Source organism: Diabrotica virgifera, chromosome 10 (genome assembly GCF_917563875.1).
Source record: "Diabrotica virgifera virgifera chromosome 10, PGI_DIABVI_V3a".
In the NCBI taxonomy this organism is placed as follows: domain Eukaryota; kingdom Metazoa; phylum Arthropoda; class Insecta; order Coleoptera; family Chrysomelidae; genus Diabrotica; species Diabrotica virgifera.
In genome coordinates this window covers 83,721,473-83,734,296 of record NC_065452.1, presented here as the reverse complement: position 1 = coordinate 83,734,296, position 12,824 = coordinate 83,721,473, and the positions used below count along the sequence as shown (strand labels likewise).

The 12,824-nt window shown below is 31.7% G+C and overlaps 1 protein-coding gene across 1 annotated transcript; it reads right to left on the bottom strand.

Moving 5' to 3' along the window:
• Positions 1-9,925: 9,925 nt before the first annotated feature.
• On the bottom strand, positions 9,926-12,198 carry LOC126893097 (uncharacterized). The gene is made up of 2 exons (XM_050663042.1): positions 12,111-12,198; positions 9,926-12,045 (listed from the first exon to the last, which is right to left on the bottom strand). Exon 2 carries the CDS (start codon positions 11,894-11,896, stop codon positions 9,926-9,928), a length of 1,971 nt encoding a protein of 656 aa, XP_050518999.1. The 5' UTR covers positions 11,897-12,045; positions 12,111-12,198.
• Positions 12,199-12,824: the final 626 nt, after the last annotated feature.

The window sequence follows — 12,824 nt, the reverse complement described above, 5'->3', positions numbered from 1 at the left end:
CAAATAAAAAGATACTTGCAGGCTTAAATGTAAAATTACTAATTATTATACTATGCGGTATTAAATACGTTCAAACAAGTTAAACTTCATAAAAGTATGGAATTTCAGTATGGAATTTTTATTGGAATTTCATCTTCTTTTATAATGTTTACTGGACAAGTATTAAACTGGGATCTGCAAATAAAAAGATACTTGTAGGCTTAAATGTAAAATTACTAATTATTATACTATGCGGTATTAAATACGTTCAAACAAGTTAAACTTCATAAAAGTATGGAATTTCAGTATGGAATTTTTATTGGAATTTCATCTTCTTTTATAATGTTTACTGGACAAGTATTAAACTGGGATCTGCAAATAAAAAGATACTTGTAGGCTTAAATGTAAAATTACTAATTATTATACTATGCGGTATTAAATACGTTCAAACAAGTTAAACTTCATAAAAGTATTAAAAATGTAAACTAAATTGACGACTGTGGCCTACTTAGGGTAAGATTTTACTTGTTATAATAGAATAATAAAACTTACCGAGCATACAGCTGTTTCAGAACACCATCTCTGGTTCCTATGCGGTAAAATCCATTATCCACTACATCCAACACAACGCCAAGAATTGACCGTGCATCCCCTCGGCCTCGGTCCACATCAGGAACAGGAACTCTCACAGTGCAACCTTTGTCAACAGGTTGTAGTTTATGGTCAGATGTACTTTTCATACGTTTTGCTTGATCTGTTAGGCATTTGAATGCTTCATCTCGTTGTCTTTTAATGTCCATAGTTGATTTGTCCAGGTCAGTTAAAAGGTAACTAGTACCTTCTAAGTGTTGGTCTTCGCTGTTCTCTGTAACACTCAAATCACCCTCATTTTCAAGTGTACTGGAGGTTTCCTGTATATTTTCACCTGTATCGTGCTCACCACTAACAGTAATGTCCCTAATAACGGCTTCAAGATCTTCTTCAGACTCTACATTTGTTAAAGCTTCAGTAGGGATACTGGAAGTAGCTAATCCGTGCTTAGGTGGACATCCAAACATGGCTTCATACGGTGTTCTTTTTATGCCGCTGTGTAAAGCACTATTTTTCATCAACTGAATAAACTTCAGACCGTAGCTCCAATTAGAAGATTTGTGGTCATGCATCCATATGGTAAGCATATTTTCCACATCCTGGTTAGCCCTTTCGACACTGCCCTGACTTTGGCTATGTCTTGGTTTCCCATGGACAATTTTAAAATTAGGCCAAAAATCAACTAATCCATTAATAATTTTATTCACAAATTCCCGTCCATTATCTGACTGCAATACTGTTGGGGCGCCTAGCAAAGTAAAAATATCTATTATATTTTCACAAACCTCATCAGCTGTTTTAGACTTTAGTGCTCTGAGAACAACAAACTTTGTGAGATGATCTTGGTACACTAATATAAATTTATACTCGCCGTCTGGCTGCGATTGGAAATCGATTAAATCAACTTGGCATCTATGATTCAACTCTTTAAAAAGCAACGGCTTAACTACAATACCTTTCTTTAGGCTTTTTTGTTTCTGTAGGCAAGGCTCGCAGAGACTTAGAAAGATTGATATATCCTTGTAGGTTATATTCTTGTATTTTGTTTTTAAATGTTTCACCATGCGATCTCGCCCACCATGTCCGGTTGTAATGTGAGCATCATTTAATATCTGAAAAAGATCTTCATCGCATATAAAATACTTGATGCTATCTTGTTCAGTTACTGGGGATATTAATTTGGTGATTCCATTCACCTCAATAACATCATACCTTTTCAAAAACCGGTAGTCATTGCCATCCTTATTAGATTTTATTTTTACAGTCTTAACCTTATCAATAAGAAGCTCATACTTCACCTTATTCACTGAAACACAATTCAACTTGGAATTTTCACGCTCATCTTTAAGTAGTTCGTAAAACTGCGCAGATTTAGACATTATCGTTCATTAACACTGAACCACTTTAAAACATAAGCGCACCACCTTCAGAATTAAAATACCACATCAGGATATAACACACAGTTGCACAATAACATAACCTCACCAACACTGACGGCCGGCTGGGCGGGAATGTAATATGCACAATGCTGCAGACACCAGACATCACTGGCACCAGGTCAAGGTCGTTCGCCCGCCGTGCACATCCGCCAGATGTTCAACATTCCCTAGGCTGATTCCGTGAAGGTTCACCTTCCCTAGTGAAAGCTGATATATATTTTCTACTATCAACATTCACTGGTCATTTCAGTGAAGGTCGACAATCACTAGCGACGGTACACCTTGACTAATATTCAGCTTTCACTGTAACATATATAACAGATGAAATAGAGAATGTGGAAAAATCCCCTTACGAACAATTCACACATCCACCATTTCGGGCTGGGAAAAATTTTTTGAATAGAATCAAAGATCCAAACACCAGTATATATATATATATATATATATATATATATATATATATATATATATATATATATACAGGGTGTCTGCGTAACTTTGCACCATATGGGAAACTTTTTTAATATCAATTTTACGAAAAAAAGTCATTCTTTATAAAGTGCTCTGCATAGTCTAAAACCTAAGGTGCAATCATCAGATATCAAATTTTGTCAACAGTATACGAGGTATGTCAAAAAATATTAATTACGCTCAAGAGCAAACTACCTTTATATTTCAAAATATCAAAAAAATTTATTATGGAAAGTTATTTGTAATTAAAAACCATATTCAAATATTCAATAACAGCCATCTACGAGAAAAAAAATTTCTGAGATTTTCCTAAATTACTGATTCCGAACATCATTTTTATTTATTAGACCTGTAATAACTCTTTTATTAATAATTTTAGGAAAAAAGGTACTCTTCATAAAAATATGTGCATGGTCTAAACCTCAAGATGCAACCATCAGTTATCCAAGTTTGTTAATTTTATACGAGGTGTATCAAATAATATGAATTTAGAAAGAATTCTTTCTAAATTCATATTATTTGACACACCTCGTATAAAATTAACAAACTTGGAAAACTGATGGTTTTATCTTGAGGTTTAGACCATGACAGATTTTTATGAAGAATAAGTTTTTTTCCTAAAATTATTAATAAAAGAGTTATTAGATGTCTAATAAATAAAAATGATGTTCGGAATCGGTAATTTAGGAAAATCTCAGAAATTTTCTTTTTCACGTAGAAGGCTGTTATTGCATATTTGAATATGGTTTTTAATTACAAATAACTGTTCATAATAAAATTTTTTGATATTTTGAAGTATAATAGGTAGTTTGCTCTTGAGCGAAATTAATATTTTTTGACATACCTCGTATACTGTTGACAAAATTTGATATCTGATGATTGCATCTTAGGTTTTAGACTATGCAGAGCACTTTATAAGGAATGACTTTTTTTCGTAAAATTGATATTAAAAAAGTTTCCCATATGGTGCAAAGTTACGCAGACACCCTGTATATATATCTGTACATAGGAAGCATACTATCCTAAGTCACATTTTCATAATTTTACAGGAGGAGCACTTAAACATTATATTTGATGTTTGTTCAAAAAATGATAAGTAATTAATAATTGTAGTGAAAACTATTGTCGGTATTTAAAAATAGTATTATGTATAGTTTGCTGTGGTATTTTTAAAGTAAAGTAAGGGTTTAAAGATAATAAAATAATGGACTTAGGATATATTACCTCTAAGTTATAAGACTCCTTATATTTATAATACATATATACTAAGTCCTCATAAATTGGTTATCTGTGTAAAAAAACTCGTCAATATTTCTGTATTTATTTTATTTAGTTAAAATTAACATACAGTTTTCAAATTACATGTCATCATTATCATTATGGTACTCGGGCTCTTCGTTTGAATGTGGCAGATTTTTATAGAAATCATTGCAATAGGATGGCAAGTATAAGAGTAAGTCCATAAGATCACTATATTTTTTTGTTGATATAGGAATCAATTGCATATTCATTTGTGGTAAAGTTTCTGGCAAAATGATATCACCTCTTTTATTTCGTCTTAAGACAACCATTTGAAAAGTGTCACTGTTGAATGATGTTTTATATTGAAGCATTCCAAAATTTTCTTTGGTAACACGTAAGATCACTGATTTTGAAATTTGAAATGCCCCTCTATCAGTATTTATTTTCCGATTAATAAATGGACCTGTTGAAGAATTTTTTTAATCATTGAGTTCCATGTTGACAGCTTCGTATTTATTTGAGCACTGACGAATAAATTGTTGCCAGTCTCAGGGTGTTAATATAGTTAGAGTGGGTAGTTTTTTCCGTTTCCTTTCTATATTAGCGTGTACTGAATCGGATTCCATATGCGTGTGCCCCTTTAGAAGAAATTTACAATCTATTACTTGTAGTCTGGGATATCGTTGAATGAGGTAAAATGCACACATAACTACACATAGGTTTTTGGTGTGGCCCCAACAGTTATCTGCCCATATGGTTACACATTCGACGTCAGATGAAGGAATATTTAGATCAGCCCACTTTAAAATTCCCGAAGCAATTTCATTTCCTCCTCTGATTGCTTTGGTTTCATCCCACATTACACAATACGCAACACTATTATATCCATCGTATAAAGTGTAATTCAAAGTCCATAATTTTCGCTTATAAAAATTTACACAATTGGTCAAATATGGCATGGGAAGGCACTTTTGTAGATCACCAGTCAGTACTTTGTGCTTTATATTTACTTTTGCTTCGGCCATATCAATAGATTTAAATTTATATCTGTCTTCTGCTTCCTTTAAGTGCTTATCTTTCTCGTTTTCAATCAGTTGTTTCTCAGAATCATTATCAATTGCTCGTATTTTAGCTGCAAACATATCGCAGTCGTCACAAGTGTCTACCTCTGGGGGTTTAAATGTTAAATTAAATTGCTTATAAAATATATCGCGATATAGCCAGGGCTTTGCTATGTCTTCAGTAGCATCCTTATTCTCTGTTTTTTCCTGTTCGTATAATTTATACATTTTTTTCAATATTTAAATCAGGCCCTAAATAATTCTTTTTGGACCTTTCCCGATTGTAGTGACACTCGTATTTGGGAAACGATGAAATATGTGATACCACAGAATGAATAATTGTTTCTGTTGTCTTATTACTTGGCTCATGAGTGCCCCTAAGATCCCGTTGAACAATGCCGCCATCCTGTCGCTTTGATAAAGCAGTCTTCATTACTTGTTGTGAAATACTTAACGTGTTTAAGAACATGGTTCTACAAACTACAGTTCTATTACCGTTAATTACAAAAGAGTAAACCAAAGTATTTGATCTTAGTTTAGATTCATCTCCTGAGCGCGACCTACTTCGTTCTGTAGGTTTCGTTTGGACACAAGATAATATAAATTGCCTTTTGATGTTATAATCTGCTGTATCATTCCAATATTTTTTGAAAATATCTTCCCTTTGAGCTTCAGATGATTTTGAACCACATTTCATGCGGCAAGATGATCCGCATGGCACTTTTAAGTTTTTGCAAGGAACATTCTTACCCTTCTTACTAACATAGGCCCTTCCACCAGCATAGTTTCTTTTTCTCTCATTCGCTTTCCAGTTAAGAACATGTCGTGTTCGTTTCTTTCCTGTTTGCTTTATTTTTGTTTTATTGACGACTTTTCTTTTGGTGACTAGACGATTGGGATTTCTATTATCTTCTACTGTATTAGGTAAAGAGTCTGGTATAGCATTAGATGTACTTGGCATACCTTCTGGAAATGCCGATAAAGGTACAGGAAACCTACTTCCACTTTCATCTGAATCAGTATCCGAATCTGGTTGATAATCTTTATCCTTTATTGAGTCATCGCTGTCACTTAAATAAAGGTTGGCACTTACCACATAACTTTGTTTAGAGTGATTTTCTTCTGCAACACTAGGCGATTTGATGGCTGCATCTTGGCCGCATATATCGCTAAGTTCGTAATGTGGTAGGGTTTCTTTATCTTCACCTGCAATAGAAAGTTTCGTTACAACGGAAGCAGAGTTTAAATAAAATGATTATTATTAAAGATATTTTTATTAACATTTAGAAAAGCAGTAAATATTGCATTTATTTTTTCACGACTGACTGAAAAAAATAGTAAATTAGTGATAAAACTTACCTTTTTGTAATCTGGGGTCTGTATTTAAAGACTTAGGTATGTCGGAGAGCGACAAATCTAATATCCTTAAACTTCTTTTGCGAAAAGCCATTGTTAAAGCAATAAAAGACTCACTAAATACCTTCTCTAAAATAACACGCTTTCGACTTTAAATATGTTATCTGTTTGTTATGCTGGTATGTTAAAAACTAAATATTATATTATTTTCAGAATGCGCCTGTCTGTCATTAATGACGATTTTTCGTTAAAATACTGCTTAGTACAACCTAATAAATTAAGTAATAATTAAATCCAATCTCCAAAAGACATAAACACAATAAATTAGGGCGGCCTGTAAACCATAAAATTACTAAACCAATATTCTAAACAGTTACCACTTGATGTGCACTTAATATACTATGCATTTAACTTGAGTTTGTTTTAAAAAGATTAAGTTCCATGAAAATGCACACGTGTGTGTATATTTTATTATATACTTGATATATTTTCCTTGAGAGGCATATAATCCTATAATGGACTTAGGATCCGGTTCATAATATTTCATTTGGAGGAATATAAGTTTAAGTCCAGATAAGATTATATACCTCTAAAGCAAACTGGACATAGTATACATAGTTTCTCGTCTAATTTCGTTTCTAAAAGTGTTTGGACTTAGTATAGTATTCCCCTGAATAATATAGGGTATTCCGATCCCAGTTATGCAATAATGTATTTTTCTGAAAAAATGGACTTAGGATAGTATGCCTCCCATATACAGATATATATATATATATATATATATATATATATATATATATATATATATATATATATATATATATATTACCAATGTTTCTTGGGTTTAGGTTCATAAAAAAAAGCTTGTCTATGATGTTATGACCATATTTATTGATATATTATCCGACGTTTCGGCAGGAAATCCATGCCTTTTTCAAGTCTTGACTAAAACAACATTTATTGAAAGCTAAAATACAATTTAAAAGAAAATCGACTTACCATGCAATCGTAAATTTAGTTTTGAAACAAGTACACAAATAGACGTCACAATTAAAACAATGTTAAAATGTTAAAGCATAGGAACGGACCCACTAAGTCATTGCGTTAAGAGAGTAATGAACTGTGTCAAAAATTATTATGGTGTTTATTGATGTTTGATTTTATGTTAAGTCAAAATAGTTGTCTTCGTCTCATAGGCGTGCTGAAATATTATATAGTTAATTTTAGATTAAGTTGAAATATACCCTATTAAGGTTTTTGACATCCCGTTTATCATTGACATCTTTGTTATTTTTTTAAATTTCTATGGACTCTAGCAGTTCCCTCTTCTTTTTGTTGGGTTCACTTTTTAGGATTTTAGTTTTGTCGAAATCAAATTTGTGTTTCTTTTCGTTTTCATGTTTTGTGAGGGCTGTAGTGTTATTTTTGTCATATTTGTGAGACCGAATTCTCGAGTTTAGTAGCTGGCTGGTTTGTCCGATATATACCCCATCGCAATTTGAACAAGTCCATAGAAATTAAAAAAAAATAACAAAGATGTCAATGATAAACGGGATGTCAAAAACCTTAATAGGGTATATTTCAACTTAATCTAAAATTAACTATATAATATTTCAGCACGCCTATTAGACGAAGACAACTATTTTGACTTAACATAAAATCAAACATCAATAAACACCATAATAATTTTTGACACAGTTCATTACTCTCTTAACGCAATGACTTAGTGGGTCCGTTCCTATGCTTTAACATTTTAACATTGTTTTAATTGTGACGTCTATTTGTGTACTTGTTTCAAAACTAAATTTACGATTGCATGGTAAGTCGATTTTCTTTTAAATTGTATTGTAGCTTTCAATAAATGTTGTTTTAGTCAATCCTTGAAAAAGGCATGGATTTCCTGCCGAAACGTCTTTTTTTATGAACCTAAACCCAAGAAACATTGGTAAAAAATATATCAAAGTTCAAGAATTAAACTCAAACAAAATATATATATATATATATAAAATCTTGTTAATTTTGAGGTTGCAGTCATAAATTTCAGGGGGCAGGATAAGTAAAACTCTTAGTTATTATCAAGCTTTCGCAAAATTTATTTGCTTCTTCAAGATATGCTAAAAAAGTTTTAGTAAATACAACGAAATTAAGATGATAAAAAATATTGTACATAAAAAGCATAAAAAACTTACAACGTGAGGTTAATCCATTAAATTTTTGGCATACATAACAAAAAAATATATAAAATTCTTATATCTAATTCCTAATCTTCTACAATGCCTTAATTTTAGTTAATTTAAAAAGAGAAAAATAATTTGACAATTTAATTTGAAATTTAGTATGTCAGAAAGACATTTGTATCTGTTTATTATATTTTATTCCTGCCCCCTGAAATTTATGACTGCAACCTCAAAATTAACAAGATTTTACATAGTGTCAGTCAATATTACCTAACTGCTTTATATATATATATATAAAAAAAGAAATTTAATCTTTGCAGATAAGTTAAATAGTAAACTCTTAAATATTGGGGAAACCTGCAAGAAAGACTCTAATGAGTATCAATTGTTTCGCCGAACGTTTTCGCCAAAGAGAATTAATTTGGCTTCTTCAGGGCTGAAAGAGAAGAAATTATAATTAGCTACCATATATTACCTATTAAAAAACACTGGAGATCTTACCGTAACTTAGAATTGTAGAGTTAGGATGTTATAAAAAACTTAGCTAGTAACAACATAGTGGTTTTTTTTTTGTTACTGTTAGAAAAAAGTTACTGTTAAAATGTATGGTAGCTGTGAACTTGAGACGCAAAAGTGTACCCAAGGGTAACCGAAAAAACCCAATGCAACTACATTTTGAAGGAATTAATTCTTTGAGTTGTCGGCAATAACTAAATTTTTGATTGTTAAAAAGTTCACATGTGAGGTTCTGTTTTGTCAGAACGCATGCGCTGACATGTCAAAGTAGTTCTTATGATTCTTTATAATGTCGTTAAGGTTCATTGGTGTAACAAGATGAAATTAATTACCAGTTTAGGGTAATATTATTATTTAGATTTTTCTTATTAAAAAATTGTTTTATATATTATATTGTTCATGTGATGTTATTCTAATATCTTATTGAGATGTATATAAGAAAAGCAAGGGAATGTTATCTTTTTTTAAAAATTAATGAAATTTATTATTTAAGTAGGTTAGTTATTAATGGATAAATCAGTCAAGTTGGTTCTCTGTGATGTTACATTTTTCTTGGTATCGGATTTAAGTAAGAAGTGGTATATATTGCTTAGATTCTTAATGTCACTCTTAACATTGATGGAAAAATCGTTAAGGAAAATATATGACATTTCAATGAACTCTCTTTTAGATTTATTGTTCTCACGGTGGAGAATTGTAGTGTTATTATAGTCCATGAGATGACCAGTGGAATGTACATGTTTGGCTAAAGCACAACGGTCTGGGTGAAGTCGAGAATCACTTTTGTGTAGTGTGATACGTGATTTCAATAATTGAGAGGTTTGGCCGATGTAAGAATTGTTGCAAGAGAGGCATGGAATGTTGTAGACAATGTTACTAAGCATATCTCTAGGTGTCTTATCTTTGATCTTAGAATAAAGATTATTAATTGTTAGGGCTGATCTACAAGCCACATTAAGTTTAATATTGTTATTGTTATTACCAAAGCTATTTTCAACACTTTTCAGAATCCTTGTTAACCCCGGAGTGATATCACTGAAGTATGGTAATGAAAAATATTTGTTTATAGGAGTATCAGAGACTGGGTTCCCACTTAAGACATCAGGATCAGCATTGTTAGTCGCGAAGGAAGGTGAAATCCCTCGTTTTGGACAGTGTTAAACAAAATCTTATTTACTAGTGGTGTTGGATAGGCATTTGAAATGAAAAGTTTCTGTAGGATTTGTAGGTTTTTTGTATGAAAAGAAGGATCTGATAGTTTTATTACTCTATTTTTCATCTGTTTGACTAAATTGACTTTGGTAGAATTATTATGGTAAGAGTGGTAGTTAAGGTATCTACCAGAATGGGTCGGTTTTTGATACCAATCTATTTTAATGTTGTTATTTTCCCTGATCATCCTTATGTCGAGAAAGGGGACGGACCAATTACCATCTTCCCTCTCTATAGTGAACTGGATGTAGGGGTCATAACTATTGAAGGTGTTTAATAGTTCATCTACCTTGTCATTGGGTATAGCCAAGATGATATCATCAACATATTTTTTAATGAATGGAATTTGAAAGGATAATAAAGGAATGACAGAGTCTAACACATAATCCATAACGTAAGTTGCAATTATAGGAGAAATCTTTGCTCCCATAGGGGTACCGAAAGTTTGTTGATAGAATTTTCCATTAAATGAGAAGTAGGTGTTATTAAAGAGAAATTCGACGATGCTGATGAATCTGTCATAAGACATGGAACAACAACCTCTAATACGGTCCCAATTGACCTCTATTGATGTCAAACAAATTCCTAGATGTACGTTGCTGAATAAGGATACAACGTCAAGGCTAACGAGGACATAATTTGATGGTAGTATGTAACCATTATATTTATTTACCATCTCAAAAGAATCTTTAATGTAATACTGAATTTCATAATCATATGCATTAGTAAGGATGTCTGTAACAAAGGCCGATATATTTTCAGTGGGAGTTCCAATGGAAGCTACTATGGGACGAACCGATAGTGTTGGTTTGTGGATTTTTGGCAAAGCATAAAACTTTGCAATGTTCCCATTATAAGTTGTTAATTTTTTCCTAGTGTTACGGTCTATCTCATTGGAAGAAGCTAAGGATGCTATTAATGTATTGCATTTCCTTTGTAGAGAAGAAGAGGGATTGGATGTAAGTGACGTGTAAGATCTATCGTTTTCAATGAGAGAAGAACAAAGTTGTAAGTAGTGAGTTCTTTCCAAGATGACCGTAACATTGCCTTTGTCTGCTTTTGTCACCAAAAGCTCAGGATTGGATTTAAGAAATTTTCTAGTTTTAGTATATAAGTTATGAAAAAAAGTATTAGATGGTTTAGAAGTATTCAAAATGTGATTAGTGATAATGTTGGTGGTTCTTGACCGGATTAAGTTTTGCTCTAATTCAGATGGCAATGATGAAATTATGTATTCCAAATCTGCTAACAGTGTTTTTACTTGATAATCTTTTCCTAACTTTGGTTCGATGCTAAATTTATTTCCTAATGCCAAGAAACCTAGAACATCATCAGGAATAATTGAGGTAGATAAATTTTTTATCCATTTTGGATCAGTTTTAAGAACAGATTTGCAACAGGACTGATATAGTGAGTCAATTTTTTTGATATTGTCAGATTTAATTGAAAAAAATATTTTATTATATCTAATAGATTGAATATGTGAAAATTGCAGCCAATCATATTCTGAGGTTGATCTAATGATTTCTGTTTTTTGTTCAGTAAGTGACTTTTCTAACTGTTTGAGAACTCTATGATTGGTTGCAATCTCAACATTTAAAAGTTTGCTATCTAACCTGATAAGTTGTTGGCATCCCTGCAATTGAAAGAAACCATTTCTGTGTATATAGTTTTGAACAGAGGAGGTGGCATGAACAATGTGTTTTGGTGTTATACCTTTAGAACGACATGATAATAAAAAAAGTCTCCGATTCCTTTCTTTAGCTAGTCTGATATTAGTTTTCTGGTAATCCTTGAGCAACCTCAACGCCTCAGTACCATAATTAACCCGTATGTTGTTATAGAACCCCATGTTCCTCTAAAAAAAGAAATTTAATCTTTGCAGATAAGTTAAATAGTAAACTCTTAAATATTGGGGAAACCTGCAAGAAAGACTCTAATGAGTATCAATTGTTTCGCCGAACGTTTTCGCCAAAGAGAATTAATTTGGCTTCTTCAGGGCTGAAAGAGAAGAAATTATAATTAGCTACCATATATTACCTATTAAAAAACACTGGAGATCTTACCGTAACTTAGAATTGTAGAGTTAGGATGTTATAAAAAACTTAGCTAGTAACAACATAGTGGTTTTTTTTTGTTACTGTTAGAAAAAAGTTACTGTTAAAATGTATGGTAGCTGTGAACTTGAGACGCAAAAGTGTACCCAAGGGTAACCGAAAAAACCCAATGCAACTACATTTTGAAGGAATTAATTCTTTGAGTTGTCGGCAATAACTAAATTTTTGATTGTTAAAAAGTTCACATGTGAGGTTCTGTTTTGTCAGAACGCATGCGCTGACATGTCAAAGTAGTTCTTATGATTCTTTATAATGTCGTTAAGGTTCATTGGTGTAACAAGATGAAATTAATTACCAGTTTAGGGTAATATTATTATTTAGATTTTTCTTATTAAAAAATTGTTTTATATATTATATTGTTCATGTGATGTTATTCTAATATCTTATTGAGATGTATATAAGAAAAGCAAGGGAATGTTATCTTTTTTTAAAAATTAATGAAATTTATTATTTAAGTAGGTTAGTTATTAATGGATAAATCAGTCAAGTTGGTTCTCTGTGATGTTACATTTTTCTTGGTATCGGATTTAAGTAAGAAGTGGTATATATTGCTTAGATTCTTAATGTCACTCTTAACATTGATGGAAAAATCGTTAAGGAAAATATATGACATTTCAATGAACTCTCTTTTAGATTTATTGTTCTCACGGTGGAGAATTGTAG